This window comes from Nothoprocta perdicaria, unplaced genomic scaffold (assembly GCF_003342845.1).
Source record: "Nothoprocta perdicaria isolate Ctin4 unplaced genomic scaffold, notPer1 scaffold_149, whole genome shotgun sequence".
Lineage (NCBI taxonomy): Eukaryota > Metazoa > Chordata > Aves > Tinamiformes > Tinamidae > Nothoprocta > Nothoprocta perdicaria.
This window is the reverse complement of record NW_020454638.1, coordinates 1,980,504-2,006,658: the sequence shown is the minus strand read 5'-3', so window position 1 is coordinate 2,006,658 and position 26,155 is coordinate 1,980,504. Positions and strand designations below refer to the sequence as shown.

Here is a 26,155-nt window from a genome sequence, read left to right as displayed (position 1 = left end):
CGCCCATTCTAATGCTTGCATTTCCTTCATTTTTCAAAGGATTTATAGCCTGCTCCCAGAAAAATTCAAAATCCAAAAAGAAAGGCATCTATGGGGGAAAAAAAAAGTTTCATCTGAGGCATCTCTTCTCTTYGTTGAATAGAAAGAAAAAGGACGGTGCTCTATGTAATTTGGATCAGAAATGAATTATAAAATCCTGCTGGCTGGGAGCGGGGAGACATTTCACTACTTACTTCTCCCCATGTTCTGATGGTAGGTGGGGAGGAAAGAACAGCTGTAGTCTGTTGGTCAAATACACCATGACTTGCAGCCTGAATAAACCTGCAATTGGCCGTATCTTCGGCTAGGTTCCTACTCCTAAGTGCATCAGGAAGGGGAAATGAAGCAGGTATTTGTTTATTTTGAAAACTTCAACCAATCTGAAGCTTGAGAACACTGTTACACCAATTCTTATATGCAATAAATGAGAGTGGCTGAACTATAAAATTTCTTATAGGAAGGAATGACACTTTAAAWTTTTTTCTGATTTTAAAGGTTCTACCAGCAGGTTTTCATCACTCTCGCCATAATGCTTTTCTGACATGTTTCTGGACAGATGTTAGAGTCAGTGAATCAGTTCTTAACTTGCCATCTGCTTTCGCTGCTCTTTCTGTTTTAAAACAATAATCAGAATGCTGGCTCCTCCTCCGTGAAGAAAAACATTCCCCCCAAGCCCTTCAAGTAGTTTTGAAGCTAGTGAATGCTGCTGAGACATAGAATGCTTCTGCATCTGGAAGATTTCCAGAAATAACCACTGAGAAAGAGAAACAACTGTACTATTTTTTGTTTATTATGTATTGGTGCTATTCTTTAAAACAAGAGTCAGCAATGAAGAAAACCTCATGATGATTACGAAATCCTCTGGGCCTGCTGAAACACGGAGATTTTTTCCAATAGATGTTTTTCCTGTTTGTATTTCCATGAGGAATGTGAGCAACTAAATTCCCGTTTAAAAATAAAAATTAATAAGAAATTCTGTAGAGGATGAAGAGAAAAAAAACAAAACCCAAACAAACTCAAACCAGCTTGCTTTTTCTACAGGAGATCTCATAAAAAGGACCAGGAAGACAAAGAATGAAAACATGCTCATTAATAGTACAAAGACTTTTCTCAGTCTCCTGTTTTTCCTGTTCTGACTGAATCTGCAGAAATACCATGTTTTGGATACAGAAAATTCTGATTATATTCTTCAAACTCAGATTATAGGCTGTTAGCTTTGTAAAGAGTTCTCATTTTGGCATGAAAAATTGCAAATGTAAAATGGCCAAGATGTCCATCTCCTTTCAGGGGCTTTGAAGAAAATTCTGATATTATTAAGCCCTGATGCACAATGGCTAAAATTCTATCCGTCACATCTCATGCCAGAAGTATTGCTTGCTGCTTACTGGTGTGTTAGACTATAACATTTGATGTTTATGACTAGTAAAGAAAACAAGTAGGAAGGCCTTGAGTAAACTAAGTTTTACTCTACTTGAAAAATAAAAAGGCTGTAAGTCAAACAATTTCAAGCTATTCACATATTTAATATTACCATACAGTAAGTGTGAAGCCATAGGAAAAATTCCATTTTGCTCCTGAAAGATTTTTCTGTTCTGTCTGTTCTACAACAGCACATAGTGGTAACTAGACATCACTATTTCTGCTACTCTGATAATCAGTGTGTATAACAGAAACACATGAAAACCTTCAAAACAGATTTTTTTTTCCTCACTAGTACTAAAAACATCAATGAAAAGTTAGTTTTAGCCAGCCCTTACCACACAGTTACCATGGTTATTTCTTTTACAAGAGGAAACTGTCTTTCTGGCCACAGGCTTTAGCTGTAGCTATGCATGCTAACCGGTTCAGTGCTAGTTTCTTTTTTCAGAAATCAGGATTTTTAACACCAGCTGCAGAAGTCCTAAGTTTGTGGCAGTTCAGAATTTTAATCTCTACTGTGTTTCTCAAAAAGCAGCTTTTCATTCCTTAATGTGTGTGCTTTAAACCTTTAATTTTCAGAAGCTCCAAATGCTACTGATTTGCCTACTGGAGTTCCTATAATAAAGTGAGTAAATGCAGTGGCATTTTCTGCTGATTTTCTTTGGTCTTGGATTCAGAGACCCCCAAAAAGGACTACAAAAGCTGTTGTAAAAAATTATGACCCTTGAGGAGCTCTCCATCTGGTTTTGTAGACCTTTATAAACATCCATTATGAAAAAAATCTGACAGACTTGAATAGTGAATGGATGTTCTTAGTCCATTTAACCAACTCGATGACTTATCCTGACCCGATACAAATCTCAGTAGAGATTAGTTTTCTAAGCCTTGGTTTTATAAATGAGTTAAGAGTATCTGTGGGTAGGCCAGACTCAGATTTACACAGTCTGTGTACTTGGCCTAGAATGTCTATAGGAATGACATAATTCTCTGTTATGACTAATTTTTTCTCTTTTGTCTGTGTAAAATAATTTTCATTAAATCCTACTTTTGTTTAATTCCTATTAAATACTGAGTAAGAATTTAACAGAAGTTAGTTAGATTGAACATACTGCTACTTGCCTAGGTGTTTTATTCTATTCTCACTCCAGTTATCTGGTTTGTTTATTTTTGATTTTAAGTGGCATGTCTCATGTCACTGGGAAGCTCTTCCCAACAAGTCAGCCACTTTGTTTTAAGYCTCTTGCCTACCTTTGCTTTCTAAAAGTTAACCAGGCATGTTAATGTCAGCCATCTGGGTAAGTTCTTTTCTCCCACAGTGAAAATTTTAACACATCACCGTGACTGTAGTATAGAGTAGATGCGGCCAAGCTGACTTTAAACAAACTCACTCGAGTTCCAGTAGCAGTCTTGCTGCAGGATTACGGAGATAGCATGGACTGAGTAAATTGCTGTTTGGGTGGCTTTTCAGCTTGTGCTGACACATATGTTGTAGTAACTAAACTGCTAGGAATTGTGTAGTACAGTTTCAGCATGAATATTAGAAAAGGTTGTGAAAGTTTACTTAATTTAAACCCTAAGTCTGTAAATACAGACCTGTACCTATAGGGTCATTTTCTAAATCTGAACAAGAACTTTCCACAAAACCAGAAGAGCAGAATAAGTCTCAAAACACTAAGGCTATCCTATCATTTGGATATTTTGGCACCTTTAAAACATGATAAGTTAAGTTTCCCTCTTGCTGTGATTATTCTTTGGCTTAATGTTTCATTTTTCTTCACGTGCTATTTTTTATTGACTCATAAAACCTCACAAAGCAAAATTGTATTTTGTTATCTAAAAGAGAAAAAAAAGACACTAGCAGTCTGTAGAGCTAGAATAGCTTTTACATACTTAAGCTTGTAGTCTTAATGTACAAAAAATGCAGCAAGAAACAGTCCTTAAAAGAGCACTGCCATCAGCCTTGAGCTATGCAGAAACACTGTAGGTCACCTGCTACCTTTAGAGGCAGCAGACAGCTATTAAAAGAAAATAACTATTAAAAAATAAACATAATGCGGAACAGGCTTTATTAAACTGGGTAACTGATACAGCCAAAGAAGAAAGGTCACAAACCAACCAGCAGCACTGGCGGATGGCGTACAACTAGGAGAGCTGTGTTTTGATGTTGTAGAACATGTAAAGATGGTGACTCGGTAACTATTTCTGAGGGACTGATAATAAGAGAATGAACAATTTCCATTATTCAAATTCCTTTCTGAATTTATGGTAGGCCTGTCTTACGTGAACTGAATGGAAACTGACAAAGTCTTTGGTTTCTGAACCAAGAGAAACTTTCCTGCTGGTTTTAAAGGAAGATGGACTAAAGCCTTGTCCCTTTCCAACCATTCTTTCTTCACTTGTAATACATCTAATCTGGATAAAGGCTCTTGTTAGGAGCTGAACGGAATTATTTCAGTCCTTACACTCCCTTTGTCTTGGTTTCCTTCAGTCCTGAATCCTTCCTTTCATGGCTGTTTTTAACCCCACCTTGCCTACTTGTTTTGTCTCAAGTTTCTTTGCTACCAGTAAATATGGAGGATAATTCCAAAGTATTTTAGTCTTAGGGCTGTAGGACTCAGCTTTCAACAAGATTCACACATTGCCTGCTTGTTAAAGAATTAAAGAAAGGCAAAATATTGTGCTTAAGTAACGACAGTTCTTAAATAATAATAATAAAAAAAAGTTTTATTAGACAGCAGCGGTGTTCTCATTAGTAAGTGTTTGGGTGGACTGTCACTTTTTATGGCTTTCTCCAAGCTTTGCAGAGAATCTGCTTTATCTCAGATATGTAGATGCATCATCTTTGTTACCACAAAGATTTCACACTTTTAATACACCTGCTCTCCAAGGAAGTTTCCAGTACTGCTGAGCTCAGAGCAGTTACAGGCACCCTTGATTCAAATTTTTTATGGTGCAAACAAAACTCCCCAGCTGCAGATCAGGCCTACTGTGATTTCAAATTAGTTTATGGTAAGTTCTAAAAATGAGTATTTGGATTCATACTGTGCTTAGAATTCTCTAAAATGCAGGCCCATGTTCTGACCTAAAATGCTACTCTATGATTTACGTCTGTCCTAGTTGCATAATTGCTTTAGTAACGGGAACAGATCCTCTTGAGTTTTCTACATCTTTCCTAATTACCTGGTTGCAGGCAAGACTCCAACGGCTAAATAATACCCATCTGAGGTTTTCTCATTACTTCCTCTGTACCAGATTATACAGAAATTAGTGAAGTTCACTGAGACTTGTATTGAAATAAATGAGGTCAGAATTTGGACCAGTATATTTTCCAAAACAGTTGATTTTATGTGAAGAAATAACACATACCACTAAGATGTCTTTAAAAACTTAGCATGTCGCTGAATCGAGGGGAAAAAAAAGAGTTGTCATCTGCATAAAAGTTTTACCATCATCAAGAAAACAATGGATTTTCAACAATTAATTCTCCTTCTTCCTCCCACCCCCTTCCACTAAAGCCTTTTATTGGATTCCAAATGGCCATTTCCCCAGGTACCTTTGCTAATGGCAGAGAAAACTGCCGTGCTAGTGAAGGGATGCTAAAGAGTCTCTTTGCTGTATTAATATGGTCTTTTAACTGCTCCCTCCTAGCTTTTTTAAGCTCTTCTTTCATGAAGGGGACATGCTTACACAAGAGTAAAGTGCTCACCTTTTGGAAGCCTTAAAGAGGCTCTGATCTCATTCAAATAATCGTAGCTCACAAAAGTTCAAAGCTTAGAAAAACTGAAAAATCAGCAGAAGGTTCACAGGATAGGAAATACTTCTCACAGGTTCATGAGAGTCAAGGAAACAGTACCTTTTCCAGTTCACTTTAAGTCTAAAGTCAAATTAGTAACAATTTAAACAGTTGTCTCAGAAGTACTGAATTCTACTAGGCAAAGGTCAGGGCCTTGGGAAGGAATAATCTAGGAGATGTTTATGCAACAGAGAGGAACACTTATCATAGTAACAATTTGATTAAATAGAAGATAAGAGTAATTGGTAATAATAAATACTATAACAATCAAAATGAATAAGCTTGTTAATGGAAAGACAAAACGGTTGAGTTTAAAACCTCTCATTTTCACCTTATTTATAGTGAAAGTCAGGAGGATCCCAACTGAAATTAGCCTGTTTTCCCTATYTCCTTCTTGGTCCTTTCTAATTTTAGTGTGCTATGAAATTACAAGGTTAMGTTTATGACTTGGAAGAAGACAAAAATGTAAGCACAAGGATAAGCGCAGTAAGTATAAGCATAAGTGCAGGGTCCAAAAGAAGTTTAATCTAGTTTGCAGGATGGAATGGTCATAGCTGGCACACGGATAGCCTGTGTAACTACAGTGGAGATTCAGAGATAAATACAATAATTTCAGGGATTTTTTTTTAAGATGTTTCTATCTTTACAGTAGCTCCTGTGAAGGTCTCTCTAAATTCTCTTGTTTTCCTTGCATTCTTAAACAGTCTCCCCTCTCTTCCCCCCTTCCCTAAATTTGTGTCATGTGTATAATATGCAAGTCTTAAAACTGGTCACAAGATGATGGAGAAAGAGTAAGTGCAAAGCAACCATCTAATTTCCCTTCCACTCAGACTTCAGAATTACAGCCTGCATTAGAAACTGGAACCAGTACTAGGTGAAAATCTCACTTTTATATTTTTAAGGTTTTTTACTATTTGCAGGGCAGATGATTTCCTGAGAAATCTCCCCAGTATGCAGAATTGGAACACACAATGCCACAAAGCCACAGTACCACAAAGAATGGCACTAACAAGAGCATCATGCTTAAGCAGCTGTGTCCTCTCGCATTCATTATTTCTCTTAAATCTAAACCAACATCCTGTATCAAGAAATCACACTTAGAGAATAATTAGTCACTAAAATGTTACAAAAACAACCAAAAGTTTTGACTTTAATTGYGGATCCTTCCAAGATTCTTTTCTGCTTTGTAAGAAATCTTATTTTAATCTCAAAATTCATATAATTATGTCTAGAAACTTAACATCAAGTTTTATTTAAGATTATACTAAAAAGTACCAACTAGGAATTTAACATAATTAATTTAGTCAGAATTTTATAAGAATCAGACTTAATGTGTAATATGGCTTGTGTTAATGTTTGCTTCCATTTTCTTCCACTATAATACTAAAGGAGACCATCCAACAGAGAAAGTTATTTTGCAAATTGGAGCTGTCTTTATAATTATTTCAAAAATAACAGTAGATTTTTTTTTTCTTAATTCAGGTAAACACTCCTTAGTACTGTCTGTGCACTAATTAAGTTAAGTGGCAATCTTATTTTATGAAGCCTGTTGAATGATCATCTTAGTCCATATTACACTCGGTAGTTAGGATTTTGCAGTGTGGCAGGTGCAGAGAAGCATGTAATGGCAACTAATGTTGATCAGGACATAACTTTCCTTCTTAGATCTATCACAAGTGTCTTGCTGGACCCCTGTGAACCATTTTTTTACCCTTTGTTTAACCTTTTTACCTTTTTGCTTCTTTCCTATCTCATGAATCCCTTCTTGAAGGTAAAATAATTAAAAACAGTCAGTAAGAGGACAGTCTTAAGTACTCAATGGAAGCATAATAAAATATCTCTTCTCAGTGTTGCTTTACTGTGGTTTTAGTAAAAGCTTAACCTTTACAAAATCTTTAGTTTGAGTATTGATTCTGTCAGAACGGAACATCCCACAGAGTTTTGTTTGTTTGTTTGTTGATATTTCAGGTTCATGCTCGGGAATTTGAAATATGAAAACATTTAAAAAAAAAAAGGGTTAAATATCTTCTCTTCTCCAAAAGTAAAACATAAATATACTTGTAATGATGATTTACTGTCTTTTATAAATATGCCTAAAACAGAACTCAGAGACAGATCCTAAATATTATCTACTTACTCTGTTTTGAATACAATAGGTTGTTGGTGTGGCTCAGGCTATCAATAAGAAATCTGGAGTTGATGGGACTTTCACTGAACAAGATGAAAAGGTATGAAAAATGAATGTGTCTTATATGGGAAGAGAGGAGACTTTATTTTTATTTTTCACACTAATTAGAAAGTTAGAAATTACCACACAATTAGCACAGTCCAAATATTTCCAAAATCTATAAAAAATACTGGTAACATTGTAAATTTCTTGCTTTATAAGGTCATAAGAAATATAGAGATGAAGTGGTTTAATTTTCTGGATCAGCACAGTATCTATCCTACATCACTAAAACACAACTTACTCTACTGAAACGTACATCCTGGAAAACGATTCTGTAGCTACTAATAGATATCATTTGTTATGAAGTGATTTTAAGTTTATTTAACTCCAACAACACATATTTTAAAAAAATATATTTGGATAAAATATAAACAAAGCATATAGGAAACAATCAGAGGTGCAGAAAGCATCTGAATTCCTAACTCTCAGACTGCATTTGCTTTTCAAACCTCACATTTAGATTGGCATAAGAGTGGTTGGACTCAGGTGGAAGGAACTGCCTTAACCCTCGGCAAAGAAACAAATCAAAATTTACTCTTTCACTTTTAAAATGTTCCCCTTTAAAACAAAGTACATAATGAATATCTGCAGGATATCAGAATTATTCTCATCCCAAACAGGAAAGAACTTGTGGCTTTGCTATGTTAGCCGAATTTTATTTCTGCTTCCTAAAAGATGGAATTTCCAGGAGATTGTCTAAATTCAGCTCTTCTGGGTAATATCTGTGTTGTTACATAATGAGTTCATTCCTCTCTGTTGTTTCTTATTCCACTCATACTTTTACTAGGATAAACTATGAAGACTGTAAGTTTAAAAAAGGAGAAGGGAAGCTTGAGGGAACATCAGCAGTACATTAAATCTAACTGAAAAATCCTGTGGTTACAAAAAAAAAATAAAATAAAGTCAATCTATACTTCAAAGTGAAAACAAGAGGATATTTTAATAGATTATCTTTGAATTGTGTTAAGATGCTGTAAGATAGTATCTTCATTAGATGTTATTTTTGTCTTCAGGATTTTGCTGCTTATCTGGCATTTTGTGGCATCGTTCTTCACAACGCTCAGTTGTATGAGACATCTTTGCTTGAAAACAGACGTAACCAGGTATGGTTGAAAACAGACCCAATATTTTCAGTAACGATACAAAACTAAATCTTCTACTAATTAATGTAATTGTATTTTGCTTCTTTCTGTATTACTAGTAAGTTAATCGTGGGTGGAATATATCTGCCAAATTCAGTATGAAAAGGTTGGGGAGCAATAATTAGGTAGCAGTTGTTTTAAAATTTTGCAGTGGGTTTGAGTTACCAAGTGACTATCAGTGTTAGTAAACTGGTTGAAATTTGGGTAATGTTTTCAATTTGATTCCAATGTGAGGGGAAAAGGGAGTATAATTTGACTGCAGCTGAGAGGTTTGCCATACTGCATTGTAACAGTATTTTCCCCAAAGAAGTTCATTAGGATCTGCCAGAATTGCAACAGATAATAATTGTCTTCAAAGGTTTAAGTAATTTAGGTATCATTTTTGCTATTTTCAATATACACACATGAGCCTTGGGAACTATTATATTTGCAAAGGTTAAAATACTGTGTACTGTTTGAATTTCACAAGTTTTGTCTGATGAAATGTTGAGGTCTCTGAATTATTACTGCCTAAATCTATTTTGTCTCTCTCACTGGAAACCTCAGACAGCTAACTCTGCTACTTCTTCCCATCAAAGCCGTTATACTGGCTATTAATGATTATTAAGCCAAAACTTAATTTTTGTCACAGGAGTACAAGTTGACTTCCCTGATTCATGGAAGAAGGGAAGAATCAAAGAAATTAGCCATTATTACTATTGCTCACATAATTAGTCAAATTGTCACAAAGGGCTTTTTTTCCAGGTGCTTCTTGATCTTGCCAGCCTTATCTTTGAAGAGCAACAATCTTTGGAAGTAATTTTGAAGAAAATAGCTGCCACTATAATATCCTTCATGCAAGTGCAGGGGTGTACCATTTTTATAGTGGATGAAGATTGTACTGTGAGTAGTATGAGACAGAAGTGCTTACCCCTAGGAGCAGACCTTCTCCCCTCTGACTGAGTAGTATTTCCTACCCGAGTATGTTCTGTAGTCTTTGCATGTTCCGCCTTTGCTCCTATAGCATCACTCAGGTTAGGTGTCGATTTGGGAAGCTTAGTTCTTTATGTAGGCCATATTCCGCTATTTTATGCAGTCAGGTTGCATTGCCTGTTGGCAMATTAAGGCTTCAAGTTCCCCACATGGCTCTTCCCCACTCTTCCACTTGGTATGGTGGTTCTCYTATAGCATAGATCTTGAAAGTACAACTCTTTTATAACTCATTTTCTTACCTAATGAGGTAGGAAGGAAAAACAGAAAAGGCTGAAGAAAACCAATGTGGCCTTTACTTGCTGTGTAGAATCACTCTTGACTTTTTTTTCCCTTCTTTTGTCTATATCTATAGAGGGAGTATCTGAACAGGGTAACAGGATCATGGGGTGTCTCAGGATCCTGGCTCACTGGTGCACAGCACAGCTCCTTTCCAATCTGCCCACCTGCATTTCTTTTCTTTGGAAAATAGGCTGCCTAATGACAAGCCGGATACTGTGTGCCTCAGCCTTGACTCTCCATTCCTAGTTTTACTTTGACTACTCTTTATGGGCATGGGTATACCAAGATTCGGAGATGCGGTGGTATTTGCTGGTCACACAAGTGCACAGGCATTTCTTTTCAGAGTGAATAATCAGTCAAGAGACATCAATGATATTTAAAGATGTATTTAAAGATATTTTTGTGGTAGGACAAATTATTGACTCTAGATGTGAAATGCAGTTAAATAATTTTGTTTGCAATAATAATTTTGCAATAATTGCAAAATAATTTGCCCTTATTATAGATTAGTGTAGATAGCCCCAACAATTTTTTTTTGTTATTTTCATGACTACTAGTGTAACTTCTTCCAACCTACCCCTATACTCCTCCCACTCTACCTCCCCCCAAAAAATCCTCCTTATATTTCAGGATTCATTTTCTAGTGTGTTTCACATGGAATCTGAGGAATTAGAAGATTCAGCTGAAAATCTGAAGAGGTAAAACAATATATTTAAATTTTGGTTTATCACAGGAGAATGTTGAAATTTGGTTTTCCGGTCCTTTCTATGGAAAAAAAAAAAAAAAAAAGCTATTCTTTGTATTACTTCTATTTACTGTGGAGCAAGACTTGCCCTGAAATACACATATACAACTTCTTGCCCCAAAAAGGTTATGCTGAGAGCAGAATATGGTGTATTCTCTTCTCTCTGCCACATGTCAGAACCTATGAAAATCTTAGTTTTGTAGTTCTGGTTTTTTATAGTGCAATTCTAACTTAGGTAAGTATCTCTTTTTCTCCTTGATCTCTAAAAAATCTGTATAGACTGCTGTCTATTGTAGATACATCTGCTCTAGTAGGTGCTACTGTATTAGTACTTTCTATTTAAGACTTTTATCAAAATTCTGTAAATGAAGGATATACACTTAAAATAAAGGATAAACACTATTCTCATACATAGGGAAACTGGGTCAGAAAACATGACTGATTGAATGAAGTCCTTAAGTTGTATTCAAGATGCCATCGAGAAATTCAGCTGTGAAGATGGGAGTTAGGAATAATTGAATTCAAATATACAAATTAAATAGTTTCCCTATATAGTCCAAACCTCTGTATTTAGATTTTGAAAATTACTAATAGCTCTTTCTGTCATAAAACACTGTTTCAAATGTCAAAAGAGTGAGACATAGTTGCATTAAAATGCACTACTATGTGTATAGTGTTGAGAAAGGAAGTGGAGATTTTTCTATCCGTTAGACCTTTTTTACAGTGAACTCAAACTACGCATGTTTGAAAGTTAATTCCTAAGAGTGTGGCCTAAGCAAGTAAAAACTATTATGCTTAGGATTTTATGAAGACTTTATTATGATCTTAGACAATATGCAATCAGAAACTAAAGAAGTACAAAAGGATAGCAAGATCACAAGGCRGAAAGGGAAATTTCCTGTTTACTTCCTCCTTTATGCTATAAGAATGATAAAGTGATAGAATGTATCTTTTCTATTCATTATTCCTTTTATGTTTGCTAGTTAATACACTCCAAATCTAATTTACTGCTTGCATGGGCCACTATTAAATTACTATTATATCTGATAGGGAAGGAATGCTGGAGACTTAATTGCGTATCTGAATCTTGTTCAGCAGAGAGCACTCAGTTATGTGAGGCCTTACACTAAGGCCTGTGCTGTGACTCAGCCACTAGACTTAAACTTCTGGTATGTTCTAAGGTCACGGGTTTGAGGAGACAGAAGTACAATGACACAGATGGGAAATACTTCTTATGAGAGACAAATGTTGGCTGATTATATAATCAAGGACCCTGAGTAAGCCCCAAATCAGATGGGTTTCCAAAATTGTGGGGTGTCACCATGTATTTCCACAATAAATAATGAGAGAACAGTTCTTTTTCCTCCGTACCACCAATATCCCCTGGATATCCACTTACAGCAGAAAGATAACTAAAGTAAAATCCAGTAACAGAGGGAAACTGCAGAGATTTGGTAGGAATGGGCATATATTAAGACATGTGTCCTTCTCCAAAACAGCAGAGGACTGCATCAATAGAACTGAAATACATTAAATTAAATAAATCATGGTTATAAAAACAGGAGAGAAATGACCGATTTTGTAGTGATTTTTTTAGATGTCCTGATTTGGAAAATGAGAAATTCTGTTTCAATAGTATTATCCCCAAACAATTGATAGCAAATTTCCTTTCAGAACACATTTAAAATGAACTTGTGAAGGAATATTATTTTTTAAAGTTTCTGTTAATTTCACTATGAACCCTTTTGTTCATTTATTATCCTTCATCTACATAAGTCAGTTTGTTTCTTTCTTAAGTTGGTGCTTCTGACTTCTTTAACATTTTAGAAAAGTAAAAAATTCGTGTAGTGTATAAATGACATGGTAGCTTTGCAATGGAATGCTGATGGCAGCTGGATTAGGAGACAGGATTTGAAATCAGCTCCATCATATAGGTACTGGTTATATCTTCCTTGGTTTTATACAGGAAAAAAATCCGTTGCTATATGACACATATAATAGGAATGCTCKCTCTTTCAGGGACTGTGATACAAAYAAAATCAATTATATGTATGCTGAATATGTCAAGAATACAATGGAGCCACTCAATATCCCAGATGTTTGTAAAGACAGAAGATTTCCCTGGACAGTAAGTAAAATACATTAAGCTTTGAAATTCAGAAATGGAAAACGTTTTTCTGTTTTTCTCTCCAATCTTTTTCTGTTTTCCCCTTGTTATTCCTGTTTTGTTACTGAAGGCAGAGGTTTTTTTTGATTGAGTTCATTATCACTGTGCAAATGATACAATACTCGGAGTGAGCAAGGTGACCAGGAGAGAGTTTTATCCTACGGAGTTAGTTAAAAAAGTCTAACATTTGTTTGCCATTAAATACACCCTGCGAGGTTGAGAGGTAGCTCAGTATGTTCTGAGGAAAGCAGCAGAGTGAAGAACAGCTGGAGGTTTTCAAAGCAACCCTCTGTGGTTTATTGTGGTTGTTGGGAAGGTCCAGAAGTTCCTTTCCTTTCATTCCCTCCTTTCTCTCTTGTTCTGGCAAAGATTAATGTTGTGGATACAAATTCTTTGCTGTTTTGAAGAAGGAATAATTTCACATTTCTTTGGCAACTTATGCTTCATGCTTCAAGTGGTGTCAGCTTGTGGTATGGTGTGTTGAGTGAACACAGTTATGGGAGAATTAGGAAGGGAAGGTCACTTGGCAAGATTCAGACAAAAGTCATGATGCCTTTTAAAGTCATTGTCAACAAAAGGCAAACTTCTATTTTTCTCTCAGTGCAAAAGCTAGAAAAATATCTGTTCATTATATTTAAGCCTCTTATCTGGAGGGGCTCAGGTAGAAGGTACAAAGAGGAAGGAGCAGGTATAATGGGAGCARTTTGGTTTTTGCCAGACTCTTCATTATGAGTTTCACAATGTGAAGGTCAGGGAATACAGTGTGATTTCAGTAAGTGGAAAGAAGGAGCAGGTTCACACCTTTTTGCTTCCCATTTTGTCTGTCCTAGAGTAGGATACTATGAAGGATAAGCTCAATACTTTACAGTGTAAGACCCAAAGCTATCTCAATTGGAAAACTGGAGGAAAAAAAAAAAAAAAGAACACAGAATAGACCAGAACGTGAAGATATTTTAAAACAGAAAAAATACCTTGAGAGTYATTCCAAACAAGAGCCTCCTGCTCTTGTCACTGTGACTGCATCTCCACCACTGTGTAGGCGCAGTTCCAGGAGTGCTTAAAGCCAAGATACCCTGCCATGAGGGAAACCCAAGGTGTATCTGCTGCCCTAACACCCTGGCTTGCCACTTTCTTCAGAGCATTCAGTGACATCCTTACTCAATTTATGAGCAAACACTGATGCTCTTTAGCTGCTTTGGTGGCCTCAGCCTCCTATGTGGTTATATAAGAGCACAGAGCTCGTTTCTCGTGTGATAGAGGCCTGTTGTTGCCTCCCTCAGGTTCAAACTACTTAGAAGGACAGTAGAGAAGCCACAGGCTAAGCCTTAGCACCCTCATGTGCAAGTTCCTCCGTGAATCAACAAAATTAATGCAGAGTAGATAAAGGGTGAATATCTACACCCATTCTTTTAGCCATTTATCCCTGCTCTTGTTTAGTCTCCTCCTTGTTCATTTATACTGGGTCAGGTATTTTCAAGCGCTACGCACTATGTTCTTATTATCCAGTCAAGTCCAATTTGAAATATGATGCATCTAACTTTACTACGAAACAGCAGGTTCTCCTCACAGTAGCGATAAAGCAGCCTGACTTTGGTGTTTCTCAGCTGGCCTTGCTGGAGAGGTCAAGGGAGAGATACAGGAGCTCCTTTTTCACAGCTAATTTCACAAGTATGCCGTCTTCCCAGACCACAGTTCACAAAACAGTAAATTCTATTCCTCAGTTATTCTATCTATTCTCTTGATAATGATCTACTAATTATTAAATTCTTGGAGTCCTGTGAAGTATCTAGCTTGATCTAGCATTCAGATTTTCTCCTACCTTCCTTCTCCCATTATAATCATTTGCGCATTTGCCTGCAGAGACCACTCCACTTACACAGAACCACAGATAAAAGCAGCAATATTAAAACAAAAAATCTCTCTGCATCTGAAATATTAGTGCATACCTTTTTGCCTCACATGCAGTCAGAGATAGGACCATATTTCCCTCAGCAACTGCCATGTTAGACCAGGACTATGTACAACAGAAAAGAATTAACAACTTCTCACAAAGAAAATGGAAAGAAATGTATTGTCTTTCCGTTCCACCCTTCCCTTCCCTGCCCCAAATAAATCAATTTTGTTCACTGGGAGCATGAGATAAACTCACAGCAAAGAAAAGACTGCAGAAATGCTAACCTTTTTAGAAAATTAGTCATGGATCATGTTTTTATCTCCACTAAGGCATATTTCATGGCCATGATGAATTAAAGATCTCTTTAATTAAGGAATCTCAAGTAAATCCAAAGGGCTGATGAAAATTTTAGTATCATTAAATCCATAATAATAATAATGCCAAGTGTAGCCATGGGTTTTTTTTTATGACATCTGCTTTGGTCACTGGCATACTGCAAGTGTGCACAACTGCCATTTTAATGGAAATGGTAGCTTCTGATGAAAAGAACCTATTACCAAACTAGCTCATGGCCACAAATCACTGTCAACTCCCACTGAATGATTACCAGCATTTGTATTATTATTCACCGATGTTTGTTTCAAATACAATGTTTATTATAATGACTAGCCAAAGATGTGCAAACTCTTTGAAAACATGGTTGCTTTGAAGAAACAGTATGTAGACCAAGAACAGCTACAGATCTCAGCTCTGCAGKTTTTTTTCAATTTGGACACTTCAACTAAATTTGTCTGTAAAATCGTAACTGTATTTTTTTATTTGCTTAACAGAATGACAATGCAGAAAACATAAGGCAACACATAACGAGTTTGCTGTGTACACCAATCAAGAACGGAAAAAAGAACAAGGTGATAGGTGGGTAACTATACAAAAACAATTGTACATTTCATGCTACATGCTCCACAGTTAAACCTTGGCAGCATGGAATCTAAAAGCATGTGAARAAATCCCTATTTATCATGATTACAACCAAGACTACTCCAAACTTGACTGTAAATTGCTTAAATACCACTTTACCTTCTACAACCGCCTGTGCTATTTCTCTGGTTTTATAGCTTCTTTGCATTTGATAAAGTTCTGTAAGTAAAACTATTTTCATAGATTCTTGATGAGAGGGASAGATCTCCTTCTTGTTTGTGAAAGTCTTTCAAAAGGCAGTGAAAGGCAGAAAACATGTGCCAGTAAATAAGCTCTCCAGGCCTGTGGTGCTGGGCTCTGAGGAGCGTGGTGGCAGCCTGTGGGGCAGGCAAGCTCAGCAGCATGGACGCTGCTGTTCTCCTCAAAGGAGACTCGGCTGCAAAAACTCATGTGCTTTGTAAGGCTAAGTGATGTTCACTTTTGGTGYTGTGGTTGCCTTTTGGAGGTGCCTGCTTCTCTCTGTGTCTACAATCCTGCTTTAAAACACTGGATTAGGTGCTTAAAGTTATCCTAAATAGCTTCTGCYGTGTCTCCTTTGGTCTTTCTGTTTTCTCTTCTATGTTAAAGAGTGACCGTATCACCCCTGGATTTCTARGGTAAAAATTTCAGAAGTAATTTGACATCACTTAGGTCCACAAAGACCTAGAGCCTTATGGAGACTTAGAAGAATAATTCTCTTCAATTCCCTAAAAATACTTAGGTGGCTGTGGTCTGGATCCCCAAAGATAAATACACACCTAAATAGTTTGAGGATTTGGTCCTAACAAGGACCAAGGACTTGGTTCCTAAGCTCAGGGAACTAGCTTAATGAGTTTTAAGACTTATTCTGGATTTCAGATTCACTTTAGACGATGATGGTTTTGAAAATTACCAGGACTTCTCTGTCCTAAGGGGAGTAGAATAAATGCAAGTTTGGTTTCCCTGACATCAGGAAGTTCTACAAGCAAACAGAACACATCATGTAATGTACTGATTTCTAGACAGTAGTTTTAGTTCAGCATCCTCATCTTTACAAAATTTGGCAAGAGTTCCAAAGATGCATCTTTTTGTCTTCAAGTAATTATCCTTGTAAATTATACAGCCGAATCAATGTCTGCAGAAAATATGAGGCCCATTTTCCAAGACAACATATTTCTTTCAAGACCCAAAGCAGACATACATTGCTACCTAATTAGTTCTGCAAAGTATCCTTTGATGCCAGCTTCTTCTGTGAAGAGGCTTTCATTATTTTGCTTAAATATTTTACCAGACCCGGAAGACCAAAATGAAGATTGAACTCTTGAGGCTTTAACTACAGATATTTCATTATGTTATTGGCTATTGATAAAACAGTTCTACCTGATCTCATATGCTGTGGAAGTTCATACTGAATGTTTCAGTTTGGGCTATCTGTTTCTGTGGGCTTTTCAAATCTGAGTAATTCTCAATGTGAAATAATCTTCAAAAACTCTTAAGGTTACATATCCCAGCTAATGTTCAGATCTTTAACAGGGCAAGAAGCTGCCTTGGGAACGATCCCCAGAAGTTGCTTTAGTGTAATGTATGCTCTTCAAGAAAGTTATAGTTCTCCTTTTTTATTTTTAAGATTAGTATCCCTGAGACAAGAATCTGGGGAGTGGAGGTGGAGCAAATGGTGGGGTCTGCAACACAACCAAGTAAATTTACTGACAAGAGAAATTTTTAAAATAAAGCTTTTTTGTTTTCCTGACTTGTACATTTTTCAGGTATTTGGTGAAAACTTTATAGAATCTTTCTGTGGTTTTGTAAGTATGTTCTAGTAAAAGATTAATTTTAAGGTATGGACCCCTTGATGGTTTGGGGAAGCTTTTGAAATTGTTTCAATTAAAAGAGTATTTTTCTTATATGTTACATAGTATATTTACTATAGTTATTTTAATTTTTAAGAGGAATTTACATAAACCCCAAATCCATGTCTTTGAAGAATGCATTTGCTCTTGTGTCTTATTCTGTTGAGTCTTAAAAATCTTGTGTTTATTGTATCACTGTTGCTATGGAAATTATTGTAATTTCCTAAGTAGGACTAAACAGAGATCTGGGAGTGAGTTAAATCTCATTCTTAGTGATTTCTTTTCTTCCTGAAATTTTATATTTTTACTATGATTGAATTATGTAGTAGTCTCATCCCACTGAAGTTCAGAATACTGTTCACAATATTTAGATATGACAATTCCCACCCCACCAGTTTACAGCTACAGTTGATCTCTTTAGAGCAGTGTCCTATGCAAAAAATGTTTCCAAAACAGAACATAGTTTGSAAACAGGATAATGTTCTTATATTTTCACATTAAAGCTTATATGGAGAAGGCCAATATTCTTCTAAAAACACCCTTCTCATGTGTACAGATTGTTTTCTCCTAATACTTCTACATTCTGTTAACAAGGAAGACCACATGCGATCCCTCAGGGACTTTCCCTTAATGTAACACCTGAAAGGGTATTTTAGTCAACAAATGAAGAATGCTAAAATAGTAGATATATTCCTAATAAAAGATCATGAGCTCTCAAAAACCTTATGGTAGTTGCTGGTTATGTTCACTGATGTAAAACAGTAAGCATTACAACTCCTTCTTTATTCAGAAGCAGAGAGCACATCCAGCCTTGCAGACCTTATGGTGTCAGACTTTAAGTACCAGAGGCAAGCATGCAGGTTCTGTTCTTTTATATCAATGTAAAGCTTCCTGAAGCAAGGAAACATAAAATTTAGTAACAGTATTCTGGAAACATTACACTAAAGAGTTATCTTTTTTTTTTTAACTGGTTAAATATATATTTAATATATTACTGTTTCTACTGCAAGATGTTCTTCACAAAATATAGTATACAAATTCATAAGTAATAGCAATTCATAGCAAATGAAATTATGATYTTCACTGAGATAACTACTTGCAGTATTTATTCTCCCCCCCTAAAAAACAGAAATTGGTAGAAAACAGTTGTATTTAAGATAAAAATAATCCCCACGACATTGCTGCCCAAGTGAATTCTGTATATGCAATGCAGCTACTTTAATTCATGTTCTAATTTCTTAGCAGAAACTGCAATCTGTTACGGAAAGCTAAAATGAGGTACATATGTGAATTTTCCTTTGCTTAAAATGGAACTGGGTACTCTAGTTGAATCAAGGATTAGTAGGAGTTTTATGTCAGACCCTTCAATGGTATGTGGGCCAGAAAATTCTGATATTGAATGGAATCATTAGGAAATATTAACAAAAGATAAATGAAAAAAAAATGCAAACACCAGCAAGCTGGCTAACAAGTTGAATTCAGTTGAAGGTTTTCCCATGGCTATAAGCTTTGCAGCAGGCTGTAATTCAATCACATCTTCGTAGAATCATCAAGTACAATTGAACGTGGAGCCTCAACTTCAGCATTTTCTGTTTAGTTCATTAAAAAAATCCAGTACTGACTCAAAGAAGGAAGTGAAAACTGTGTACCACTGTTCTGACTTTCATAAATRTTCTTCTGGCATGGTTACAAAAATTTAATTAGCCTCCAAAGGACAAATTGTCTTTAGGGATTAAATCAATCTAGAATACAATTAATAATAAAAGTCAGGATGAAAACTATCCTGGAATTTTGCAAGATAATCAAGTCTGTAAAGCCTGACATTTYTGCTTTATAAATCCTGATAAATATTTTTGAGTCTACTAAACAGTACATAGTATTTTAAGTATTTATTCTGTAATACAGTGAAATTATTCTAGAAGAATTTGAAGTGGATTCTATAGCATTCTCATTTGTCACTTCCATGTATACTGYTGATTTGTACCGTAGGCTAAACAGCATCTTAATTTTTCTGTTGATGTTTCTACCACACGGTGATGGTTTGGCAATTCTCTATTTTACTCCTTTCAATTTTGGTATCTTGGTTAGGGGTTTGCCAGCTTGTGAATAAAATGGAAGAAAACTCAGGCAAAATCAAGGCTTTCAACAGAAATGATGAACAGTTCCTGGAAGCATTTGTCATCTTCTGTGGTTTGGGAATCCAGAATACACAGATGTACGAAGCTGTAGAAAGAGCCATGGCCAAGCAGATGGTAACATTAGAGGTAAGCTCAAAAACTAGGTGGTCTTTAATTGCCACAATATAGAGTCTAATTTTCACCATATCCTGCCTGTTCTGCAGGTAATTGCTGCAACTCACTTAAATGCTGAACAGAATTTGTTCTCTCACATAAGAAACRTATTTGGTCCCTGGAGTTGCACAGAAACAGTGTGTTTTTCTGATTGTTTCCATATTTGCCTGCACATTATTTAATTGGTATTATATTTTAACTTCATTGTATTTAGTGTTGAACCTAAATTCATTTTTCCTCTACACAAGGCAACATGTTGGCAACATTGTTTGTTCTGTTGCATGGGAAAAGGAAATGGTTTGGGGGATTAGGGTCTTCCTAACTTTTTTTTTTCCTGAGGTTTTCTGTGATGTTTGCGGCTCAGTCTAGTTTGTGGAGTAATGGCAGGGTTAYTGTCTGAGAAAACTGCAATTTCTCAGACTTCATCAAACCATATCAAGAAAAATGTCACCTAGTCCCTGTCTTGGAACTGGTTACTGTTATGTTCAATGGCTGAAGAAGGTTTTAGCCTAAGAAGCCGAATTACTCAGAGCTGATAACTTGAGGCTGAAGTCAAAACTTTGTAGACTTTGGATCGTCTAATGTTCATTATATAAATACAGTGTTTACAGAATTCCTAAAATGTGGGTTATGTACCCTGTAGCCACTAGAAGAAGCATTAACACTCCCAAATAAACYTGTATTTAGTCATAAGAAAAGGTGGTAATATTATTGTCAAAATAGTTTCACGCTTTAAAAGAGATGAGCTGTTTGTTTAAGACAAATTAGCATTTTTCCTACTTTTACATTTCTCAGATGGTATGGTTAATCCATCCATACAAATTCCAATATGAGAAAAAGCCTATAAATTAATATTTAAGACATCTTCTTCATAAAATAGTTATTCTTTTAGTTGCATGTAAGCTAAAAGGAACTTCAGAGCATTTCAATGTTTTGTTCATTCTTACAGCTAGAAAATAAAAGTTATTTTGTTAATTTAAAAAGAAACATATTTTCTTTCAGACTTTTCTGCCAAGTTTCAGCTAGGGCAAAACTCTTTTATGTCTGAATAAACCCCTGAAAGGATTATTATGGCAACAATGTCAGGCCCATAATTATAGCTTTTCCTTGAATTATTTGTCTTTGAAAGTGGGGCATGAAAACTTTCCAAAGAGAAAATCAGAGTTCTTTGTTCATTTATAGAAACTATTTACATTTTGTTGGCCTAGTTAAATCAAGAAGACTTTGTGAGATTTGTAAAAGCTGCAGATATCTCCCCAGATGCCTTCAGAAAGTTCCCTTAAAACCAGTAAGGGCCTTGCACAGACACTAGGTTTCAGCCAGTGCAGTGCAGTGCAGGACTACAGCTGCAGGCTGTAACTTCTGCTTCAGAAAAAAATAACCCCTTTTAATGGTATTGTGCTTTGTTAGTACTACGGACTCTTTTGCTCTTCCTGCAGGTTCTCTCGTACCACGCTTCTGCTGCTGAGGAGGAAACGAGGGAGCTGCAGGTAACAGCGGTAATTGAATTTTTTACTATTCCTTTAGAAATACTTAATCAAGAGATGGAACAATGAAAGGCAGCCCTTTACCCATATTTGTCTCTGCATGTTGAGCATCATATTTTCAGAAATAAAAGTTAGAGTGAAGCCTAAACTGATCATTTCCTAAGTTGGATCAATATTTCATGCAAAAGCAAGGTATTACAAGGCCAACAATGAGAGATACAGTTTGCCCAGAGAATTGTAATTACAGGAAAAACAGAAATACAAATAGAGGACTGTTATTCTCAAGAATTAAAGTGACAATATGACTGTACTTATTGATGCAATATTAATATCAACTCCAAATCAGTCAGTATTTTCAAGTCCATATTTTGTATTTTTTTATTTTTCATATTTCAGTCTTCTACCATATGGGTGCAGCTTTATGGCTTTTCACAGAAGTTCTCTAATTGTTAATTCTATGATTATTTTCATTTTTGTGATTACTTTTCTATGCAGTGTCCTGTTCTACTCATGTCTATTTGATGTTTAGAAACCACTGCCTTAGGAGTAACTAAAGCTGTGATTTCAAGTGTTGTTCAGTGTATAGCCCAAACTCACTCCCTTCTGTTCTCTCTGCTGAAGTGGAGGTGTTGAGCAGATGGCATCATCGTTGTGGTAAGGACAACAGAAAGGATGGTGAGGAAGGCAGACACAGGGGATCACAAGATGGGTATGCACAGTGGGACAGGACTAGACAGGGCAAGGTGCCACAAAACAAGGTGCTGGACTAGTGCTCATACACCAGGCCGGCATTCGTGCCTAGTTCTGGCAGGGAGAGCAGCACACCCGTGTTGAGCCTCAGTCCGGATGTGCTGTTGCTCACCGATACAGAGGCACTGATGCTACAACGCACTGCTCGTCGCTAATGGCTTCTCTTCGTCGCTTCCCTTAATCTCTGTGGCTGCATCTTTACAGACGTACAAAACAAAACCCGGGTACCAGTGACCACCCCTGATGCTTCACTGACCACGAGCTTCCTGGCACAATCTTGTCCCATATAAATCAATGCTTTCTAAGGCATTATAAAAGCCTATAACACAGGTTATCAATGGGGGCATGGATAAGACTCTAATTCCACATTTCAAAACAAATTCACAAATATGTGATTTTACTCAGAAACACTGTCATTAGAAACATAAGAAACACTGTCCAAACCTTTTACCTTTTAAGAGTAATTTGATCACAGGTTGAGGAACCTTTTTTTTTTTTTTCTTTTTCCAAAAACTTAGTCCTGAGAAAGCTCTGCCTATGGACAGAATCAGGATACAATAATGCTGGATAGGGATGCTGTTAGATACAGCATCTATTCTAGTTACAGGCACGTCTTTCTTCACTTTTTAGAAAAAAAATGCCAGCAATTACTGACTTTGAATTCTGCACATCCAAAAAAACCAAACATTTAATTTCACTGTTTTATTTCCCAAATGTTTAACTTCACATGTACTTTTGGTTACAGTTTGTGCTAGGTGATTTAGGCAACAGACTGGTTTGGTTGAGCTATTTAAAAAAAAAAAAAGCTTATGTCAAAAAAAAAAAAAAAAAAAAAGCTTATGTCAATATGAATGTCAATTCTAAGAAGCAAGTAAGATAATGTTAACAGGAAAGGTTAAAGAAAGATAAAACAAAATAAAACATGACCAAATTGCACTACTCTTTCTCCAGTTATATTATGCTTTCTCTTTTCTATTGCTAAATGTCATTCTCTCATTCTTCTCTAGGCTGCTGTAGTACCATCTGCACAATCTCTCAACTTAACTGATTTCAACTTCAGTGATTTTGAGCTATCAGATTTTGAAACAACCCTGTGCACAATTCGAATGTTCACAGACCTCAACCTGGTGCAAAATTTCCAAATGAAGCATGAGGTATGAATGCTGTCGAATGCTATTTCACATAATGAGACGACTTATCAGGAGAATAATGAAATAAGCCTATGGGGGATTACTTCAGCAGGTTGTGGAAATTCCATTAGATGTTTGTGACAATAGGCACATAAACTAGTAAGGGGAAAAAAGATATTTGATTTCTAGATCAGTTTATATATACTTATACTAGATTAGCTAAGCTTAAGGGCAGGCAGAAGTATTATATTATCTAGGATGATCTCTTCAATATCACAGTGCAAAAGTTTTCATTTTGCAGTAATGCCAGGAACTTGTAATTCCTTAAAGGATATGTTTCAATAAACAAGAGTTACAGTGATAGGCAGCCCCAAAATGGGTGAATTTCTGCTTCCTGATAGAGTAATCCTAATAGATTTCCATCAACAAGGTAACACTGTGACAGCAAACACATAATTGTCTCAATAGAAACAACAGAGAATTAACAGTTTTGAAGCTGCACTTTCCTCTKTCCTTAAAAGAGCTAAAAAACACCAACAGTAGCAAGATACTCTTAATTCGTTGCAGAAAGACACAGAATACTGCTGCTCTTGTCTTCTGTTTGGATGGATGGATATTAGGCMTCCATTTCTGTCCATATAATATGGCTCCTTCGCTAGAAACCCTAAAAATGATCTTGAACCAAATTAGGTGCTCAGAACACATATAACATTAAACAGTATGGTGTATCCATTTAAGCTAAGAGATCTGTTCCAGCATACATCAAAATACACACTGGCCTTTATAGTTTTAACTTTCATAAAACTAAAGTATAACCCACAATTTGTAATTCTGTTCTGTGAAGTAGCCAGGAGATATTTTCCTTCTACATAAAAATAACAATTTTAAAAAAGATACTATCCTGCAATATAGTGATCAGTACCTTTATATCATACTTACTTGCTTTCCTAAGTCCAATTCTTTTGAAAAACTGATATGAATGGAAAAAAACCCACATGTTCATTTTCAAAACAGTTCTTAAGAAATCTTTCATTTCAGTGAAATTCAAGAATTAATTGCCTCTATGACACAGTGGTTACAAGCAAGCCTTTTTTCCTCCCTCTTAGCTCAACATAACTTATTTTCTGGATCAACAGAAATTCATCTGACACTAACATTTAGCCCTCAGTGATTAAAAGAAACGCAGCTACTCACATTACTTACTGAAGAGACTAAATAAGTAACTGTAACCATGTTTTTCTTATTTTATAAAAAGAAAAAAATCAAACTTTGCAGCTAATACCATATGACTGTTTCTTAAAGGTTCTCTGCAGATGGATTTTAAGTGTGAAGAAAAATTATCGGAAAAATGTTGCTTATCACAATTGGAGGCATGCCTTTAATACAGCCCAGTGCATGTTTGCTGCTTTAAAATCTGGTAAAATTCAGGTACATTTTGCTGTTTCTATGTTAAGAACCTTCTGACTAAACAAATGCTGTAATGATGCATAGTTTTGACTGTGATGTCAGTAAAATACATATCATTCTGCAGTCTTACTAGTAAAATCAAAGTATTTCTGTTGAAGACTTCTGGCCTTACGTGCTTGATTTTTTAATACTGTTCTCAAGCGATGTACTTCGGTTCAGTCAAATCCTTTGGGAATGATCAGGTGTATACTCCCAGTAGGAATATCTCAAATGAGGCACTTGATTATTTCCTTTTTTAAAGTTAATATTTATGCTACAAGTCAGTCAAGAAGTTGCAGAAGAAAAGGACTGGCCATATTGCAAGGTGTTTCCTCCTAATTTTCATTAGACTCAGAAACAGCTGAGTACAAAAAATAGAGCACTTTCTGGAAATAAGGACATCTTTATTTCAATGCTTTTGAACAGTGTTTCAACCCTCCACTTAAATTATTATTCCAAAAACAACTTAATGATTCTTTATTTTTACAAATAAAGAAGAGTTAGCTAAGAAAAGATTGCTCAAGATTTCCCCCAAACATTTTTCTTAATGAAAACAAAATGTTTCTGCTTATTTGGAATTAACATTTTTCTCCGGGTTGATCAATTTGAGAGTTGATAGAAGTCAGTTTATCCCATTTTACAACAGTCCCATACAAGAGAATAAATTAATCCTATTTGTAGAGCAAAGACCAATACCAATAATGAAGAGGCATTCTCTTCTTCAATAAAAAAAAAAAAAAAAAAAGAAAAAAGAGCATGGAAAAGCCAAAGACACATTAAGGATGCTCCTATGCTGAAAAGAAATGAGCATGGCAGTTTTGCTCTGTGTAGTCTAGCAATCACAGGTGATTATGATAATTTGTTCGCTTGCTATTTTTGGAGTTCTGTCAGTCCCCACTGTGATTTCTATAAATTGTTTCATTCCTAACTACATCGGATTCACTCTACTGATTTTCAAGGCCTAAATTCTGGAGTCAGAAACTGCACTAAGTCTCTCATTTTCTCTGGTCCAGGAGGAAAAGCAAGCACTGGGACTCAAATTCCCCACATAAGATCAGGAATTTCCAAAATGATGTGTCTTTTGACTATATGAAGGACAGGATTCATTATCTGCAAGGCAGATATAACTCCGGAGAAGTTCTAACCTCTTAAAGAAAATTTGGGTTTGACTGTACAGTACACAGGATACAGCCCCCCCCAGTGGCTCTGCTGTCACCAACCACCAACAGTTCAAATTTCTCTCCTGACTGTTGTCCCTGCTATTCTTCTCCCATTAAAAACACTGCAAAAATACTGCAGCTTTGCTCAGCCTCTGCTTCTTACTGGCCAGATTTAAATGAAGTATCTATAAAATAGTATTAATCAATATTAAGAATATGATATATTCATGAGAGAAACTATAACATCTCTGGCATCTTTTTTTGGGGCTCTGTTAGTAAACTATTAATAATAAGTCAAATATTGTTGGGGTTTTTTTAATTATTTTTATCAAATTTTTAGGGGCCGGAATGAAAAAAAAAAAAAAAAAAAAAGATGCTGTCTCTTCCCTCCTGGTTGGCAAGTCTTATCCTCTTCAATTTCCTCC

General features: G+C 35.9%; 1 protein-coding gene across 3 annotated transcripts in view; it reads left to right on the top strand.

Annotated features, from left to right (window-relative positions):
* The window catches only part of PDE5A (phosphodiesterase 5A), a 49,356-nt gene that overhangs the window by 14,206 nt on the left and 8,995 nt on the right, over positions 1–26,155 (top strand). For 2 of the 3 annotated variants that reach the window (XM_026034581.1, XM_026034584.1), the window contains exons 4-13: positions 7,408–7,479; positions 8,495–8,584; positions 9,368–9,505; positions 10,505–10,572; positions 12,639–12,747; positions 15,511–15,595; positions 19,555–19,730; positions 21,197–21,256; positions 23,002–23,148; positions 24,427–24,552. In XM_026034581.1, coding sequence (XP_025890366.1) covers positions 7,408–7,479; positions 8,495–8,584; positions 9,368–9,505; positions 10,505–10,572; positions 12,639–12,747; positions 15,511–15,595; positions 19,555–19,730; positions 21,197–21,256; positions 23,002–23,148; positions 24,427–24,552 — 1,071 coding nt within the window. The remainder of the gene's footprint in view (positions 1–7,407; positions 7,480–8,494; positions 8,585–9,367; positions 9,506–10,504; positions 10,573–12,638; positions 12,748–15,510; positions 15,596–19,554; positions 19,731–21,196; positions 21,257–23,001; positions 23,149–24,426; positions 24,553–26,155) is intronic. The other variant, XM_026034585.1, reaches the window with a different exon arrangement.